General features: G+C 42.9%; 1 protein-coding gene across 2 annotated transcripts in view; it reads right to left on the minus strand.

Moving 5' to 3' along the window:
- Positions 1-9,744: 9,744 nt before the first annotated feature.
- The window catches only part of ythdf2 (YTH N6-methyladenosine RNA binding protein F2), a 38,479-nt gene continuing 27,364 nt past the window's right edge, over positions 9,745-20,859 (minus strand). Inside the window, exons 4-5 of one of the 2 annotated variants that reach the window (XM_084310529.1) lie at positions 14,777-14,842; positions 9,745-12,153 (exon numbers count right to left, since the gene is read on the minus strand). In XM_084310529.1, coding sequence (XP_084166655.1) covers positions 12,130-12,153; positions 14,777-14,842 — 90 coding nt within the window. In that variant the 3' untranslated portion in view covers positions 9,745-12,129. The remainder of the gene's footprint in view (positions 12,154-14,776; positions 14,843-20,859) is intronic. The other variant, XM_084310530.1, reaches the window with a different exon arrangement.

Genomic DNA, 20,859 nt, shown 5'->3' on the forward strand with positions numbered 1-20,859 from the left:
GTGTTCTGTCCACAATCTAGACAATCTGTGCAGACTGTGCTGAGGACCTGCAAAGCCACATTAACACATGACAGAGGCTCCAGTCTTTTCTAATGACTCGATAATCCGGCCCAAATGCTGCCTGCCTGCTAATCTCTCCACCAGATTACCAAACTAGGGACGAGTGCTGCCTGTCTGTCTGTCTCTGCCTGTCTCCCCCTCTTGGCCCATCTTCCTCTCGCTCTCCGCACACCTGTCTGTCCTTGTTTTACCTGTCCTTGCCTCACCTGTTTTACCCTATTCCTCTCTGTCTGTCTGTCTGTCTGTCTGTCTGTCTGTCTGTCTGTCTGTCTGTCTGTCTGTCTGTCTGTCTGTCTGTCTGTCTGTCTGTCTGTCCTGTCTGTCTGTCTGTCTGTCTGTCTGTCTGTCTGTCTGTCTGTCTGTCTGTCTGTCTGTCTGTCTGTCTGTCAGTGTGTCTGTCTGTCAGTGTGTCTGTTCTGTCTGTCTGTCTGTCTATCTGTCAGTGTGTGTCTGTCTCTCTGTCTCTCTATGCACCTCTGCTTATCTGTCTTCTTGCCGCTCGTACAGGCCTGATTCTGTCTCTGCAAATGCTCTCCTGCCCGCATCTACGGCTTTTAAAATGGAGGCTGGTATGGCAGGACAAAGTCTCAAATCTCCTTCCTCCGCTCTCACTGATACTGATATACAGACATAGAAACATGCATATGGATGAACATTGCTGACACGTACACGATACTTACAGTATTTGCATATACACACACACACACACACACACGCACGCACACACGCACGCAACGCACGCACGCCACGCACGCACGCACGCACGCACGGACGCACGCACGCATGCACGCACGCACGCACACACACACACACACAACACACACACACACACACACACACACACACACACACACACACACACACACACACACACACACACACACACACACACACACACCACCACCACACACACACACACACACACAGCATGCTCATGTACGCTGCATGATATACACACTCTCACACACTCAGGCACAGATGGAAGGCTTAACCCAAAAATATCTGGCAAAGCAATGTATTCCTTTTGACACAAATTGCCAGGAGTAAAGCATAATATTCCCACTCCATAGAGCGAAAAGAAGAAATTTGGTTTGTACGCGTTTGGGCACCGTTCAAACCTCCCTCTTTCACCTTCACAATTCATCCCCGTTTCACTCATACGTGGAAAGCCATGCGTTCTCCGAACATCCCCTTCAAAGCCTCTAGTGTAAAGCTATTGTGTGCTTCATGTAAACACATAATGTCCTATTTGTCACAGATAGAGCATGTCTGATTCTATATATCCACTATAAAACACAGCCGTTGTCTCCTGCCAGCAAGGCCCAGCAGAATGTCTCTTTGATTTTACACAAACCGTCCTGTGTGTGTGTGTGTGTGTGTGTGTGTGTGTGTGTGTGTGTGTGTGTGTGTGTGTGTGTGTGTGTGTGTGTGTGTGTGTGTGTGTGTGTGTGTGTGTTGGTGTGTGTGTGTGTGTGTGTGTGTGTGTGTGTGTGTGTGTGTGTGTGTGTGTGTGTGTGTGTGTGTGTGTGTGTGTGTGTGTGTGTGTTGTGTGTGTGTGTGTGTGTGTGTGTGAGATGTCTCTTTGTCTCTGATATAGCTTCAACTCCTGTTGACAGTCTGCAGGAGCACATAGGACAGGACTGCGTGACAATCTACTGACTACATGACAGTCTCACTTCTGACAAAAAAGCCCCACTAAATTCAACCAATACTGAATGAACGCGTGGGTGAATTTCTCCTTAACGCCTGGCAGTGAGGATTTTTTACTTGGTGGAGGACTGCACGTAAAATAATGCATCAACTTCTAGGACATTTTATCAGATGAAAATCTGTGTAATTCTGTGTGATATAGCGAGATATAGGCTTTACTCCTTTACTAAAATGGAGATCAAAGGGTGTCAAGTAAATGTGTGTCAAATGGCTACGGGCAGGAATCTCAGCATTTAGCCTCAGCCTGGGTAACACACTGACAGATAGCACAGTGCTACCAATAACCAAAAATGCAAACGTCTTTAAACTGACGGCATTACTCTTAACTGCACATAATGGAATAGTTAAGCCTATAGAAAAACATGATAATAATTCTATATTGAATAATGGAAAATAGAGCTAGTGTTTTACAAGTCGTTTCCAAAACCAATGTACGTTGACTAAAGTGTGATATGTGTGTGTGTGTGTGTGTGTCCGTGTTCAAACAGAAAATGAAATCAGTAAACAATTATTAGGCTAATCGCTGTGCACTATACGCTATTCCAACACAAAAGCAAAAATGCGAGGCTGATATGGGTTTTCTCTCCCTCCGCGTCGGGCAAATAATTCTCACTCGAATCGTTTTGAAATTCAATTTGAATGGAATTCCATCTGAGCATTCGTATCCCGTCTTATTGAATATGACATTTGTTGTGATGTAGTGGGCTCTCTGTGGCACCTCTGCCGTGCCAAAGGGCCTGATCAGTTCCCAGAATTATTTATTTTGGATTTATGTGACTCAGATAACTGAGCCTCAATTGAAATGTCTTAATATGAATGCAACATAATCGTTCAAAACCTGTATGACCAAAAAACATTATAAAAGCGCGTACAATAAAGACCTACCAGTGCTATAGATGTGACAGTTGTAGTCTCTCAAAACGATTTAGAATAATGGGAATGGCCGTATCAGGAAGAGCTGAGTGATGAGCTGAAGCATGAGACATGGAGGAGTGAGGGGGGGGAGGAGGGGAGGAGGGGTGAAGGGAGAGGTGAGGTGCCCCTTGGTAGATTGAGTGGTGCAGGCGGATGAGTGTGTGTGTGTGTGTGTGAGTGTGTGCAGAGAGAGACTGGGGGGGGGGGGGGGGTCCTTGCTGCATGCAGCCGTCCATTTCCCGGGATCAGCTGATGGCCGTGGATGATGGAGCGGAGAGGGGGTCAGTGGTCAGAGCCTTGCATTGTCAGCCGAGCCCTGCTCTCCCGTGGGGTCCCCTCCTCCATCCATCCCTCACTGCCTCCCACACATTTACATACATTTATCAACATGGCTCGTCATGCTGGCCTCGCAGGGGAAGCACGGCACGCGTTGTCAGCTGGCTCCCTCTGCAATCAGCCACTGCAGCGTGTCCGCCGCTCTGCACGCTTTTTTATTCTTCTCATTATTTTGCATTTTGTGTGCATGCAAGTGTGTTGTATGTATGGTACATGCACATTGTGTGTTTTTTATATACGTGAATAAATGCTTATGTGTGTGTGAGTAGGACAGGACAGTGTCTCCCATCCCCCCCCAGCCATCTAGGCCTACCCTCACCCCCCCCCCCCCCCCCCCCACCCCCCCCCCCCCCCCCCCCCCCCCCCCCCTACCCCCCCCTCCTGTGTAATCCCTGCCAGCTGGCCCCGTTGGTTAATCCCTCTGCACTGATCAGCTGGGCCGTGCATCCAGGACGGGACAGGACAGGGACAGGGGCAGATAGGGGCGGGACACTGTGTGTGTGTGCGTGTGTGGTGTGTGTGTGTGTGTGTGTGTGTGTGTGTGTGTGTGTGTGTGTGTGTGTGTGTGTGTGTGTGTGTGTGTGTGTGTGTGTGTGTGTGTGTGTGTGTGTGTGTGTGTGTGTGTGTGTGGTGTGTGTGTGTGTGAGAGTGATGTAGGGGGTGGTGTGGACCAGAGAGCATAAATTGAAGCCTGTGCTCATGCCTCGGCGCAGTGTGTCTGTGTGTGAGCCAGTTGCCTGTTCCTCTCCGTCCGTCCATCCCTCTCTCTCTCCTTATCCTCCTTTCCCTGGATCCTTATACATATATACCGACCTGGCTTATATATGTATATTTTACATTTTGGGGCTTTTTTCCCCCCAACAATTTTTTTGGGTTTGTCTTGAGCAGATTCAAATGGATTTTTTTTTCAATTGGGGAGAATTTAGCCGTTTTTTTTACCCCGCAACATCCTCTCCTCTTCCCCCTGACTGCATGCGTGACACCTGCCTGCCCCTTGTCCCTCCAGACCCCCTCTCCACCACCCCTCTCCCCCCCTGTGTGCCTGCCTCCCTGCTCTCCCCAACCCTTACGGACCTTCACAGGATGGAGCTGCCAACTACAACTCCAAACTACAGCCGTAACCAACAACAACAACAACAACAGCAACGTCACCGGGACCGAAGATTTGACGGAGGAAATATTCTGCACTTCTCTTTACTATTTTTTTCTCCCCCCCCCCCCCCTCCCTCTCCTATAGAACAAGGATATTTTATCTGAACAAACCTTACTCTCCTCGAGCTACAGTAATATTCCATTATGCAAAAAAAGGAATCAAGTGCAGTGGTCGAGATTTTAAAAAGCAAAGGGGATTTTTAAATATAGCCACTGCAGTTTTTCTGGATGTGAGAATCTTGCGTAATCAGAAGCTAATCCTGCTTATTTTGTGTTACTTTTTATGTCATACATCTGTATTTACTATTTGTTGCTTTATCTCCTTCTGTGTGTGTAGTTATGCATTAGAGAACGGAGTCCATGTTGTTTAGGTTGGGGTTCTGTTTTTATTTCCCTGTCTGTACGTGGCTTTAAGTGCTATAGTTACATGCGCAAATATAGAGTGCAGAGAGAGAGAGAGAGAGAGAGAGAGAGAGAGAGAGAGAGAGAGAGAGAGAGAGAGAGAGAGAGAGAGAGAGAGAGAGAGAGAGAGAGAGAGAGAGAGAGAGCAGTGGAGAAGAGATTGAGAGTAGGAGGGAGGGGAGGGGGGGGGGTAGCGACACAGCTTTAACCAGCTGTAATGAGCAATCGCTTGGTCTGGTTAGACCCCAGCAGGCACTTAACCAGGAACAACAGGGGCCGTCCTGCTGCGAGGGAGGCTGCAGTGCACGGGGACCTCTCTCGTGTAGTGTAGTCACACATACTGTCGTCATCCTTTGTTTTGCTGTGAGGGAAAGATGCTCTGCAGGAATGGTAGCGAGCAGGTAGCGGGGCTGCTGCTCTCTTTATGGTGCAACAAAGGTAGCTTCATCTATCGCCCTCTCTCTCTCTCTCTCTCTCCTCCCTCTCTCTCTCTTTCCTCCGACCCTCTCCCTCTCTCTCTCTGTGGTGCTTTTTAATGATGTACAGATTGCCTTGTGGATGCCGCTTCAATGTTGACCGACGTTAGATGTGTTTTATTGTATGGACTCATCATGTTGTCGCTGGAATCCATGCATCCACATAGGCAATGCACGCACACACACACACAGAAGCACACACGCATTTTCACACCGTGTGCTATTTCTGTGTCGCATCATCGATGTTTTGTGTGTGATGATATTCAAATGTTGTGTTTTCAGTACGAGGTGCGCTCTGCGCGTCGGCGCGGGGGTTAAACAGCGGGTGCGATGCGCGTTGACGCGCAGAAAGAACCGCATAGCCGCCTGCAGGGAGGAGAGAGAAGACAGGTGAGGAGGCAGGAGGAGAGGACACAAAGTCAAACAGAGGATGGACTAAAGGGAAAGACAGAGGACAGGATGGACTCGTGAGATGAGGTCCGGTGTGTGTTCGTGACGACAGGGTTAGAAGACAGACGGAAGGGGAGACGTGTATAAAGGACAGAATTATATGTATAGCCGTGATGCGCTGCGTTTATCATGCAAAGGGTAAGTCACGCTGGAAGCAGGGCAAGTGCAGAGGAAGAAAGGACGAGACCAGGAGGGAGGGAAGTTGTTTTTGGTTTGAACTCTTTGTGTTCACAGTGGACCTTGATTTAATTTCAATACAATTAAGGCACGCGGTGAATGCCAAGAGAGGAGCCACAGTCATCATCGCTCACCTGAGAGACCAGCGCTTGCAGCCTCCATACAATAGCCTGCTAGCATAGCAACAGCAGAGATTGATATGCACATTTCGTTAGCACATTATATATATCGTTATTTTAAAAACCATAAGAACGGGCAGTATAGCGCAAACCATCCAGATTATAGAGTTTGATGGGGACCAAAGGCAGGTGTGTAACAGCCTATATGAAACTGTTGAGGAGTATCAAGGGGTCATATAGCAGAGTTTTAGGGAAACCGTCTGGTAATCTACTGGGTCCCATAATATCACAACAGACAACCCTGTAGAGTCATCCCTGCAGGGGCCAAATGGACAGAGGGATCGCACCAGGAGGATGTGGGCATAGCGACTGAGGGCCACTTCAAAGGACTGTGCGTTTCCGCATGAGCGTGCATGTGCCTCATCTGAGAAAGAAACAGAGAGAGAGGGAGAGAGGGAATGCTTTATATAGGTGTCTATATATAGTGACACGAATATACGATCTTAATGTTCTGTTATACAATCAGTTGGGGTTATTATTTTTGATAGATGAACCAAAGGTAATTTCCATGCATGCTTTCCTTTTAGTAAAAGCTATACCATTACCATTCACACTGGAAACATGGCCTTGCTTTTTATTTGTTGTTGTCAATTATTTTCATTTATGCATTTTAATAACAGGCTTTTATTTGTTGTTTTTGTTGTGTGCAAATATTCTCAATAAAGAAGTCACCTCATGAACAACATTTCTATTTGTTCAATTTGGTATTTCTTTTAAAAGTTTACATCAAGTTGGCAACATTTTTTAAACATTCAACATAATGATGCATTTCTATGCCTATGTGATCTCGGGGCTGAATCAAACGAATGCAAGCTCAGTAAAATCGCTATAGGCGAGAGATGTGAGTTGACCTACATCTCGAATGATGGAGGCGGGATATATATACGCACACATGGGAAGGTTCGATTTTCATCCAGCAGAGCACCTTCGATTTAGATGCAATTTCATTATACTGTAGGCCTTAACGCAATTTTTTTCCCTCATATATATACACCTTATATCGCACTGGGTTATATGGAGGAGAAACCAACGAATTCATCATGCAGAAAAATCTTGCGTCAGAGCTGCAATCACAAATAATAAGTATAATAGGCCCAGACATCTACAAATGCAAAAATAGACTATACCCCCCACCCCCCCCCCAAAGCTATATCATGACTGTATTTTGACAATTTGTTCTCAAATTCATAGCAGGCCCGTTGTATCCTGCGTGGAGACCTCGCTCTCCAAAATGAAGCAGAGCACAAAGGGCACGTGCCGCATATGTTGACACATAGGTCATCAACTGTTTGAAGACCCCGCTGTCTGGTTTACACATAATGATGCTTCTCAACACTCTCAATAGAACGGCACGACAATAGGGCAGACGAGGGGTAACACTCCACATGCTGTACTGGTGCGCAACCCTCGGCGCGACGGTAGAAGCTGAGCAGGTGATGATGATTGGGCTGCGCGTATTATAGGCCGGAATCAGAAGCACATTCATCATTATGACATTTGGATAAGAAAAAGAAAAAGAAAAAATTACGGCAAAAGGCTATAGTTGCAGCTTTGGTCTATTTCTCATTCAAATGAATTCAAAAGTCCTCTAAATTAAAAAACAAAATTGTTTTAGGCTACAACTTATTTTACTGAAGTGTGGGCAATTTTGGGAATAGTGTAGAGATATAATTGTTTTAATGCAACATTATTATAATCTTTAGCGCCTATAAAATGCATCTTTAATTGAGCTGAAAAGAGGCAATGCCAAGTATCTCTCTCTCTCCGCTTCCCTCCCCCCTGGCCTCAAAACCCAGGAGCAAGGCAGAGCCGATAGACACAATTCCTCATAGATTCATGCTGCAGGACTCGGAGCTATACCTATATGCCAACATTACAAAATAAATGGCTATATATCTTGCGCAACCGCGTGAAGTGTATATTATCTCTTTTGAGGCTCTTGGTAGAAAGGCAGCACCTCTAAAACAAAGTGCGCTATACGTAAAGAAAGAAGAAATGTAATTTGGTCATGTAAATAGGTCGGGTTAGACATGGCGAAGCGTCACTAATGGAAGAAAGAGATGGATGCCTTATGATAATCAGGGGCACGTGCCGGGGTGCGCGGCCCATATCTTATAAAGCACAAGCATGACCTTGCAGTGCAATATATAGACGGTATATGTGCCTATATGTTCCCCATGGGCCATGGTGGCGTTAACATATATTTTTATTGAAAGATAGCAATATACTCATATGACACATATTTTCGTAAAGATTTGACAATGCGCCTTATTGTCCACAATCACATATAGGATGTGGCCTGAATAGATATTGTTGTTGACCATTTACATCATTTGGGGTCGCTCAATAAAAAATAGATGTTGTTTCCCTCTTCGTTTTTTATGTATTTATTTATTCGTTGTCATTTAGTCTGAAGAACATGAAGTCACACACGTAAATTATTATAGACTTAGATAAACCAGATTTCTTTTGTCCTTTTTATTTATTTTGTACCCATCATTTTAGGTAAATGGTGTGGCAAATATTATGGGATGGCTAATCATTCATATGATAATTCAAGTGTCTCTCGTGGTAAGTGAACAGTATATCTATATTCTGCACATGAAACAAATCAAGATTAAAAGTCCCCCTCCCTGCACGCACATCAACATCACCCATTCTTGGCCTACATACAGTATATAATAAGATTAAAAGTTGCGCTCACACACCACCATCATCATAATCGTCAGTAAATAATATTGCCTTTTCCCCATTTTATTTTCGCTCATGCATTCAGTTTTAGGTGCTCCAAGATATGAACACTGACCTCCTCCTCCCCCCCCTCCTCCTCTCCCTCCCTATGGTGGTCCCATACCTTTTCTTCTCCTCCATCGTCTCAGTGGCTGTATCTGTCTCTCATTCATTTGCATCTCAGGAGGGACTCAAGGCCTCCCCAGAGACACAGATAAGGGTCACTGGAGATCCCCTCAGGCAGCATGTTTCAGTGTTTCACCCAAACGCAGACGAGACACGTGACGGCCCGTCACCCCCCCCCCCCCAACACACACACATACATACTTTAACGAACATTAAAGAGTTCCCTACATCGTGTCTTTTTATCCCTAGTTTTCGGGAATTACCCGTATGAGTTTATTTGTATATTGAGCGGGGAAGTGAGATCCGATCACAAGTGGTGGTCACTCGAGACGCACTCTAACGCCAGAAGCGAAGTGAATGATGCACCAAGAAGCTACACTTAAATTATCTACACAGTACACACATCTTATTATATTGTCTTTGGCCGCTAAAACACCAATCAAAATGACTGGATTCTATGCAAGCACATTCACTCACACACTCCAGTGAAGTAGGTTAAGTATACTGCTCTAAAGAGCTGGCCCTGACATAAATGATTTAGGACCTCAACCATGCATGGGCCAGATTATGTACTTTATTCTTATTTAGTGAGTGTTCATTCAATCAAGGCACAAACATAACCAGTGCTGCCCATGTAAAATACAGTAGGCTTATAATAACCAACCTCTGCTCCCTCCTAAATGTCTCTACGCAGCATTTAAAGGAAAATAACACATTAGTTAGGCTACGGAGTGTATATCTGACGGCACCACATTTCCAGGGAGACACCTGCTCATTATTCTATATAGGCTATGTATGCCTAATGTATTATAATAAAATGTATAGGCCTACAGAAATTCATCAGACATCCGGGTTCATTGGAAAATAGGCCAACTCAAGGGCAGGTTACGGCCTTGAATGAGCAGTAAGCGAGAGAGAGAGAGAGAGAGAGAGAGAGAGAAGAGGGGCAGTACAGTTATTTAGGTTAATCCAGGCATGTTAAAAATAAAAACGTTTATTTTTTGTAATAGGGATTTTCCATGGTGGTCTAATTTCACACTTTAGTCTATCTGGATTCATTACAAAATTAAGCCTATCTGAAACATAATTAATTTTGTTCACTCATTTCCCCAATAAAGCCGTGGTGGAGTTTCAAATCACTCGATCAACGCGAACCCAAAGTACTTCAGCCCGCCTCCCTAACCAAGGTAGGGAAAATGACTGCGATAGACAGTAGTATATCGCCCTCGTGTGGCCATTGCATTTTATACGTCCACATTTTCTAGGCTAGAAAATGGCGGATTGCAGTTGACTTCTAAACTGTAGTTATAACTTATATCAGAGCTTTGTACGTAATCTCTGGTTATATCGAAGACAACATTTTTTGTGTGGAAATAACAAACTCAGCGATTCTAAAATATTTAACCCTCGAGTACATGGGCATTTTGCATCAATCTCTTTGCTTATCCCTCAGATGTGATGGGGATATTCATTATTTATATTATTATAATTAACCAGCTCTAATGCAGAAACTATACAAGTAATAAATATCATGGCATATGACCTCATATTGTGGATGTTTCTCATACAGATGAATTTGTAGCAGCCCACTACAATACCACAGACCCAACACCAATATAGTCCCCAAAAAACAGACAACATTGCTTCTTGTGGGATATGCATGTATACAGACACGTCTTTTCCACTGATTACTGTATTTAACAGACCCCAGCCAGCCACAACCTCAAATAACCAACAAACCAGGGGAACATTGAACAATGCTTGTCGTACATTCATATCAAAGGTCAACATCACACACATGACACATCACACCCCAACAGGCAGTCAGATAATAGGGTCATCCATGTGATTTAAGGACAAAAACCCACACCTTTTACTTTGTGGAGCATCTTTATTATGCCACAGATAAAAGCCAGTCGTTTTGAAAGAGGACCTTGCGTTTATTTTTGTGTGTGTTTGTTTTCACTAACAATGACATTCTGCAAGATGGTGGAGGCTGTGATCATATTATAGTACGGATGGCTGAGCAGTCAGTAAAAGGAGGATGATGGAATTGGGAGGAGGGGTTGGGTTTGGTGACAGGGAGGGTGGTTAGAAGTGCAAAGGATGTCAGTGAGAATCAAGTAAGAGTAGGGGGTTCTGGGAGTGGGCGAGTGTTAAGTAGGTTACCAGGAGATAAAAGACATTCATTCATATTATACCCTTTTGGAAAAAAGAGAAAAAAAGCAAAAAAAAAAAAGGGAAAAAGAAAGCAGACACAGCGTGACAAATTGCTTTTACAGTCAAACAAGGGGAATGCACACAGGTTCTGCTGAGTATAGCACATTTATTACTTTTGAACTGATTAATAGAAAGAGTGGGGGCAAGGCCACTCGCATCGCTGTCTTAAGAAAACTGGAGGGAGGGGGGAAAGGAACAAAAACAAGGGAAACCAAAGCAGCCCATAGCAACAATGGACTTGTCCAAGAGGAAGAAGAGGGTAAATAAGTCCAGTAAAGACTGCTAACAGAGGGCCCAATTTGTACACCATAAAAATTATACACTGAGCAAGGCTTTCCAACATAATTTTTTTTCTCTTCCGCTTTCAAACTCTTCCTTCTCCCCCCCGATCTTCCATCTTCCTCCCTCCCTCCGCATGATCCTACGTTACTTATAGACACTCTGCCCAACACAAAAAATAAACAGAAGGCCGCTCCGAGCATAAACAGAGGGCTGGTTCTGAACATCTGTAATTCTCTATAACAAAAAAAAAAAGAAAAAAAAGAAAGATGGAAAAGCATAAGACACAAATTCTTGAGTGAGCGCTCGACGAAAACCCGCCCTATGATGAATATCCACTGAGGAGGGGGACAAAAAAACTCCACTGCGTCCTGCGTTGGTTGATCGGATCTCCCATAGAAGACGGAGAGTGAGGTTTTTTTTTCTTTTTTTTATACAAAGAAAGGAGACAAACTGCCCATCTTCACTTTGGGGCACTATAGTAGCCAACACAACAAATGTCTACTAGATTTGTGTGTTTGCGTGACAAGACTTGATCTTGGACTGTAAAAACAGAGGATGATCTTTTCTTTAAAAAAAAAAAAAATAAGGAAGAAAAAGAGAAGCATACAAGGGGGGAAAAGCATAATGTAGTGGAACGGGGTGGGGCAAAAAAAAAAATGACTTTTCACCTAAGGATGCTATGCATTTAGTTGTAGTCCTATGAATAATTGTTTCCTTTTCTTTTTACTACAAGTTCGAAGTAAGTCTTTAAAGTCAAAAGAAATCAAGAGTCTTCATTTAGTTTTTTTTTTGTCCTTGGTTAATTCTTCACCCCTATTAGAATTTTCTTTAGAGATCTGGATGTGATGGGGCAGACATGGAGAAGGGAAGGGGGAGGGGGGGCCATTGCAGTCTTTTGCCCAAAGCGGTGACTGTTACTTGACTCGTCCTTGGCGCTCCTGGAACACACACAGGCACAATGAAGAGCAGTTTAGGAAACAGAAATAACACTTTCATATACCATACACGCATGCCATTAGGGACGTTTCTATCAAAAACGTCTTACAGTAGGTTAACATTGGCAGTGCCATGTTCTACCCATTGAGCTACATTAGCACTTAAGACATATGAGGACTTAACTTGCCCTGAACTGTAGTTCATTCCCCATGTCCATTTATTTGCAGAGACAAATTAGCAGAGTTGCATTGCAACGTTTACACTCATTACAGTTCCCCTTGGCTTCCATCATATTGTTTATAAACGCAGCTCAGCACTCTGGCACAGCCGTGAAACAATCGCTGAAGTAGATATCAAGGATGGGAATTTTAACCAATTCCACAGACTATTAAATCACAGGTATGTCCTGACGGTCATGTAAGCCCAAAAGTTGGGCGACCAATTTTTTGTTTGTGTGCAGCAGAGTGTATGGAAACAGTGTTCCTTTTGAGGCTGCTGCACCATCGCTGCCAAGTCAAGTGTGGCGAGGCATAATTCCCATAATGCGGACAATTAATTAAACATTTTAAATTGACTGACTAAACTGCACAGTAAGGAAAACATTTATAAAAAATAAGCATATCAACAGTTCCTATTAAATCTAGACTTGTGTTCTCCCTTGGTATGGTAAACTCGCATTAAATTTACTCTGCTTATGTGAGCCTCTGTAGATTCAGTTTAGATTATTATAATTACATTACCACCTAGCGTTTAAAATAATTCCACATCCCTATAGTTATTTAACTTTCTAACAGCATAAAGACTACATAGACAAAGACATGCCTGGACTTAAGTGCATTCCATATTTTATCAATTTTTTTTTTCTCTTCAAGTATACAGGAGTTTTGAATTAAGAATTTTGGTACAAATACACCTTTTCCTCCAACCATTTACATAATGTTACAGTTCTTGTAATAATAAAACATGAATTTCATATTTGTACATCCGTGAACAAAACTGCATGCTTAGGCTCAAAACGCCAGGGGACTAGCATCAATAGGGAGGTGTAGTGGTTACGTCATTGCCGTTTTTCGTGTTCCACCCTCCGTCCAACGCAATGTATTTCCCCATTGCCCATTTCTAAATAGTCTCATTTAAAACAAATAAAGCATTAACATTTGCATGGTGTACCTTTCTGTGCTTATTCATCCACAATCTATAGCTCAACATGAAAATATTCACAATTAATCATTAAAAAAATCGCCGAATTTTATTTCAACCAAAAATGCTTAAACAATAATGTTAGTGATAGAAGGGAACTCATTTTGTGCAAAAGTGGAAAGTTTTTCAAATTCCATGCGGCAGAATTGTTACAATAGCCGATAATCCATTTTCCCAATGATAAATCCCTATACGGGTGGAACAACCAGTGACGTGAGACTACCCCTCCCTATTAGGACCTGCTGTAAAGGTGCGAGTCTTGCGGTTTGATTGACCCAATTTCATTCATATATGTTTGAGTTGAGAAGTCAAGAGACTCTTTATAAAAAAAAATTGTCAGTTCTTTTAACAGTAGATATGGTTACAGAATATTTCCTCAACTGGATTTAAAGCATTCAGATGGAGATTTCCAAAACTGTTTACATTGAAGCCTAATAAACTGATTCGATCAAATTTATGTATACATGCCCCAACAAATGTAATTAGAATATAATTATTTTGACATGCCCATGGCTACACTTCACTCTTCTTGTACTCTCCTCCTATGTTCTGCTGAGACTGCTCATTAAGAACAGGTGGGTTAATTTTGATAATTTGGTAGCACTGTGGATAAACTTGTCATTTCAAGCCTTTCGACCATGGTCTGTTGTACTACTGTCCAAGTTATTCAGACAAAATACTTAATGGGACTACTTTTATATTTCCGTTTGCACAATGATAGAAACATAGGTTGGACATTTACTACACAGATTGACCATCAAGGCATTCAACAATCATTTCAGCTAAGTTTCAACCAGAAAATAGACAAAATATTTGTACCCGCTATGTTTCAGACCTCTTTCACATAACTAAATGTTGCACACACGTGCGCAGAAATAATATATTTATTCCAACAAGAGAAACGATTGGTTTAAACTTCAAGTGTTTTCAAGGCTATTAGGCGCCAGTATTATCCCATTCAACATATTAGAAAAGATTTACACGCCACATTTCATACAGATTGAAATTTCCTTCCAACTGGGGCAGTCTTCAGACTGAGAATCTTATTATCAGGCTATTATTCAGATTATTAGTGGAATATTAGGGTCCAGGTAAATGCAAACTAGCGTGTCTGGATTAAACATTTCACACCAAAGTGAGTTGCAGTGGTCAGAGGTAAAGTTACATTTGTTGCATTTCATCATTGGCTCCGTTTAGTTTCACATTGCCAAATGGACCATACTTTATAAACAAAATAGCAATTTGGCATTTGTTTAGTATGTTATTTGGCTATTTTGAACCTTGTTTGGTGCAGACCCGAGTTCCAATTGGGGTGTTCAAGCAGACAATTTTTTTTATGAAAGAGCCCTAAAACATAATTATTCCCATAGATATGAAAACAAATCTGTGTTTAGAAGGGTTAAGTGAGGGTTAAGGAAGAGTTACCTGAAGCCTGTAATGACTTCTGTTGCTGGGGTTGCTTGGGTATGACTCACTGCCCTGGACCTCCACCTGCCACATAAACACAAGGTGAGTTTATTTTGAACCTTTATAGTCAAGATAAACCAACACCACCAAAAGTGTGCGCAAATCAGGCATTACACCCATCCATGAACAAAACATGCATAGTAAGAGAAAAGATAAATTCACAGAGGGAAACGATAAATATGTGGCAAGTCAAACAATTAAAACTCCATCACAATAATAGAGGGCTATAAAAAATAGCCTACAATTGCTTTACCCCTCATATACACACATTTTCATTTGGAATTTCTTCATATATGGGGCACACGAATAACAATCCAGATCCAGTCATGAACACAAATAACTGCTCTTAACACTTTGGATGCCCAACCCGAGTTCTCGGGTTTACCCCCCGCGGGTTGAATGCCCATAACGAGAATATTCGTTTCTCGTTTTTTTTTATTAGCGATCTGAATTCATATTTCATCAACCGAGTCTACCGTTGGTAAATCAGCCACTCCAGGCGCTCAGATGTGAAAAAGCACCCCCTATCGTCTCCCAGATGGTAATTCACCCTTTTGGAATGGACTCAATGAAAAGGCATGAGCAAACAAGACCCGGACTCCACATTTTACTTCTCACGCATGTGACCGGAGTCGATCAGCTTCATTTTGGACCCTCAGAGCAGCAGGGATTATGCGTTTTTACAGTATACACGGTGGATCAATAAAAGGATCGATTTTCGGAATGTCAATTAGGAATTGGAATATCCATTTGGATACCATCTGATCTAAGGTAAGGAATCTATTTGACCAGTATTAGGATAATCAGACCCGTTTTCACGGAGGTATAAGCTTTTTCTTTTTTTTGTGATATGGCTGTTTGACTCTAAGAGCGATCAGGAACTGAGAGAATCGATTTTCAGCTCACGGCACTAGCGTGCACACGTACACATACTATCGATAATCTAGCGTTTATTTGAAAACGATTCATAAATAGGCCGACAAATGACAACATTCTAGAATATTACAGTACGGGGCGATTTAAACAGGGAGCTAAATTAAAGCCAGACAAGCACCATTTGGGGGCAGATTTTACGTTTGGCGGGTGGGACTGAGGTCTATCAAACATGTGGCGGGCAACGAAATAGTCATGTGAAAACCGATCGAATAACATGATCCAATTCTTAGCGGAGTTCTCACTCGCTGTCTCAAGCACAGACATGCAACGCGCTGCTCCTCCCTCCTCCAGCCCCTCCCAATCCCATGTAAACAGAGAGGCTAGAGTCGGGCCGGGCAGTCTGCTGACTGCTCTAACGTTAGCTACAGTTACAAAATGACCCAGTCAACTATTCACTTTTAGTTTAATACTGAGGCATCGTCAGTTATCTAGCCGGCTAGCTACTGATAGCTCCTGATATCAACAAATGCTCCAGCAAGTCTAGTAGTGCATAATACCTCCGTTGGATAGGTAGCTACCTAGTACACGTTAGCTCCAGTAGGGTCCAGCTGCAGCGCCGGAGAATCCTTGCTGGAGCTGGAGGCTACTCGAGTATACACACAGACAGTGGAGCCGTTTGCAGATAGCGAGCATTTTGACTTGTTGCGTGGTGGCGATGTCTCGCAGATCATACAACTACAAGTATGATTATATAATATATATATTTTATTAAAAAAAATATGGCTGGTAAGAAATATGCTTGGCGGGTAGATTTCTCATCTACCAGCCACTGGCTGGATTTCACCAAATAGTCATCACATGTAATCATAACTCAGTATTTGCACATTTGGTGAGACCAGAGAAGCATGGGACTGGATGTAAACGAAATCCTATACATAGTAGGCTTGGTGTTACTCAATGTTCCGTTTATACCCCACCGTTTATTATACATTTTTAATGGAAATAAAACCCATTTAGTGAATGTTCACATATCAATGCCCACATTTATATATAAAAAGTTTTAAAATACTAAGCGTGTTAACAATATTTAGACAATTATAAACTGAAAGTGTGCACGGACAGCAGAGCTATTTTATAGGTCTCTGTACAGGAGAATCGCAGTAGATATAGTAGCTCAAGTTTCACTTTCACCTTATAGAGTAGATTTAGCTTCACGTGTAGGGCTACACGATTTTGGGAAATAATCTAATTGTGATTTTTCGGACAGATATTGCGATTGAGATTACATTTGCAATTATAATATATATATATATATATTTTTAAGCAGCCCCACAGAGGTTTATTGTAAAATGCGGCTTGCATCTGGCCTACGCGGTGGGTCTTTTCAGGACACCGAGCCTGAAAATGTTTCTTTTTACCTGGGAATCGATACAGGTACCCAACGGTACCTTTTTTCTGTACTTTACTCTCCCTCTCTGAAGTCTAAACTTCACAACACACAATCTAAAACCCCTTACCTCCCTCTCCCAAACCAATCTTGTATCTCAATGGGACTTCCTGGTAAAAGAATTATAAAAAAAAGCTTTTTTTTGTTGCGATTTGCTAATTGCATCATTCCAAATCACGATTTCGATTTAAAATCGATTAATCGTTCATCCCTATTCACATGAAGGAGAGAAAGTAGGTTCTAGAGGCAACACGACATGTTACACAATGATTGAGGATTTGGCGACCTTTCAGATTTAGACGACGAATCAGCGAAAGCTTGACTGGAGGGGAACTCAGATGAGCAACAGTATGTTAACGCAATGTGCTAAAAACGACATTGATCCGTCAGTGAATGGATAGAAAAATTACAGAAGGTTTTACTGCCCGTTGGTTTATTTTCAATTATGTTTTAAATAGAACCTAATGTCAACGGTCAACAAATGGATACCATTCATAAAAAAAATTATTAACCTCTTAAGCCCTAGCTTCTGAAAATCCACCTAAAAATACATACCCAAGTAAAGGATTGCTCAACTTCTACAAGGCTACAACATCACACCACCTACATGTAGCTTAGATGTCTCACCGCCCTGTTCATCCACCCTGGCCTGTTTTCAACCCATCACCCTCTCTTACTCACAGATATAGTCTCAGCCATGAAACCAACCACCTCCTCCCTTGACATAGTTCCGTCTGTTCTTCTCAAAGAAGTATTTCCCACAACTGGCCCCAGCATCCTCTATCATAAATGTCACTGGTACCGTTCCAACCTGCTTCAAACATGCAGTGGTCCAGCCCCTTCTGAAAAAACCCAACCTAGACTGACTCCACCCAGCTCAATAATTACAGGCCAATCTCCCATTCATATCAAAGGTCCTTGAAAAGGCTATTCTCTCCCAGCTGTCTCCCTACCTGCACTTGAACAACATCCTGGACACATTTCAGTCAGGTTTCAGAGCGAACCACAGCACGGAATCTGCCCTGCTTACGTCACCAATGACCTGCTCCTCACTACCGACAACCGGGACTGTGCTGTCCTTATGCTCTTAGACCTCAGTGCAGCTTTCGACACTATAGACCATGCTCCTACCTCAAGTTCAAGTTCTTTAATAGTTGTCATACAGAAGTACAGAATACTTTCATACAAAATGCTTCTTACTGTTACGCTCCAGAGACTGTGCTAGACAAGATAGTATCAAATAACATAATAACATAATATAGCATGAATTTAGAAGAAGAAAATGAGGTCACAGTGTTCGGTATAGACATATGTACAATGTTCTGAGTTACCATATAATATACAATACACAATACTATGCAGTGTACTAATGTACAGTACTATCTAGTGCAAAGCAGAAATGGGATGAGGTACAATTTTAGGTACAATTTACAGTAAGGTGTACGAGTTGTAGTGCAATCCTTCATCCATAAATATAAAGTGTGGGGAGTGGGTGCTACAGTGTGTTTGTTTAAAGTGGGTGTGTGCTATAAGTGTGTGGAGTGGGTGCTACAGTGTGTTTGTTTAAAGTGAGTGTGTGCGTGTGGATGTGTGTGCTATGTGCGTTTGGTGGTTGTTGTTGTGTAGTGTTCATTCATTGTTCGTTTAGCAGCCTGATGGCCTGGGGATAGAAGCTTCTTCTGAGTCTTTCTGTGCTCGCCTTGAGACTCCTGTATCGCTTGCCTGACCGCAGCAGTTCAAAGAGGCAGTTGTTCGGGTGACTGGAGTCTTTAATGATTCTCTTAGCCTTGCCCTTGCAACGCTTGTAGTAAATGTTCTGGAGGGTGGGGAGCCCCCCTCCAATTGTGCGTTCGGCTGAACGTGTCACTCTTTGTAGTCTGCTTTGGTCTTGTGCAGTGCTATTCCCAAACCAGGAGGTGATGTTGCCGGTCAAGATGCTCTCTATTGTACATGAGTAGAAGTTCTTAAGGATCTTCTGGCTGACTTGGAACTTCCTTAGGCGCCTGAGGAAGTAGAGGCGTTGTCGTGCCTTCTTCACAACACTGTTAATGTGTGTGGTCCATGTCAAGTCCTCGGATATGTAGGCTCCGAGGTACTTAAAGCTGTTGACTCTCTCAACCGGTGCCCCGTCGATGCTGAGCTTGACCCCCGACCTCCTGAAGTCCACAATCATCTCCTTTGTTTTGCTGACGTTCAGGGAGAGGCTGTTTTCCTGGCACCATCCCGCCAGGACCTTGACCTCTTCCAGGTAGGCCCTCTCGTCGTTGGCAGAGATCAGGCCCACCACCACTGTGTCGTCAGCAAATTTGACGATTGTATTGCTACTCCGCTGAGCCACACAGTCGTGTGTGTACAGGGAGTAGAGGAGGGGACCTCAGTGATAGAAGCTTCTCCGTTACTGCTCCTCCCCCTCCGCCTCTCTCCTGCGGGGTTCCACAAGGCTCCATCCTTGGCCCCATCCTATTCTCCCTATACATGCTGCCCCTGGGTCTGATCATTAAAAAACACATCGCTTTCCATTTTTATGCCGATGACACTCAGGTCTATCTCCCCATGAAACCCAACAATATAAACAATCTCGACGGTCTTCGTTCCTGCCTAGACATCAAATGCTGGATGGCACACAATTTCCTACAGCCCAATCAATCAAAGTGTGAAATCCTCCTTTTCGGCCCTCCAAACCAAACCAGTGTCATTGCCAGCAGCCTGGGTAACCAGCCATGTTCCCCCTAAGGTGCGCGCGCGCACGCACGCACGCACATGGCAAAAGGCTCCCGCGCACATCTGAAATCTGTCGCGCACAGAAACATTTGTGTATGCATGTAGTTAAATTGACTGGCGCGTTGTACCGAATACTACGGTAACCTGTTGCGTGTGACGTTACCAAGAGAAGCCTCGCTTTCAGTGCTTTGTGGGCAGCGCTACTGCGCGCTCACAGACACACAACAGATGAGGAAGTGGACAGATCCGACCAGCATCGCTGGCTGGCTCCTCACAATGCAAACGCGAAAATGTACATTACAGATGAACTGCAGAGAAGATTCCCAATTTATCGTCCCGGTCGAGACTAATTGGAAGCGGAGTGCAACGCGTGCAAAGCTTGACCATATGTTTCTGTGTCTAATAAAGGTGCTGGCGATCTCAGAGCTCACAGGACACAGAAAAACATTACAAACAAAGCAGTGCGAGGCGAGAGTTTGATGGCAAAGTTGACCGAATTGATTGAAGAATGCAGCTATACAGAGAGAGAAAGAAAATTGAAAACTATTTGGTTTGATAAGATGCTTATGATACAATCATTCTAAGGATTATGTGTGTAATACATTAGTTTAGTACACTAATTGCAACAAATCTGAAACTGCATAGTGCACTTTTAAATTAGTATCTTTGTGAGGTTACTGTTTTATAATTTACATTACACTGTAAAGAGATACAAAGATATATTTTTTAAAGCTGGATTTTCTAATACAGAAGAGGTATTATTTAGAACATTACTTCATATTTTTCTAGTTATTTATTTTGTCCAGTAAGACTTGAAAATATATATTACTTTGTCATAGGTTGATTTAGTTATTTTCTTGAGATTTGTCAGATAGATTACTTTAGGCATAATACAGCATGTTGAGTAACTTTGGTTATAGAGATATTATTTTGTTATATAAAATATAAACAATAATTGTATATCCATACAGAGGAGGCATACTTTAAATATATTATA

This window comes from Notolepis coatsorum (genome assembly GCF_963971535.1).
Source record: "Notolepis coatsorum genome assembly, chromosome: 3".
Taxonomy (NCBI): domain Eukaryota; kingdom Metazoa; phylum Chordata; class Actinopteri; order Aulopiformes; family Paralepididae; genus Notolepis; species Notolepis coatsorum.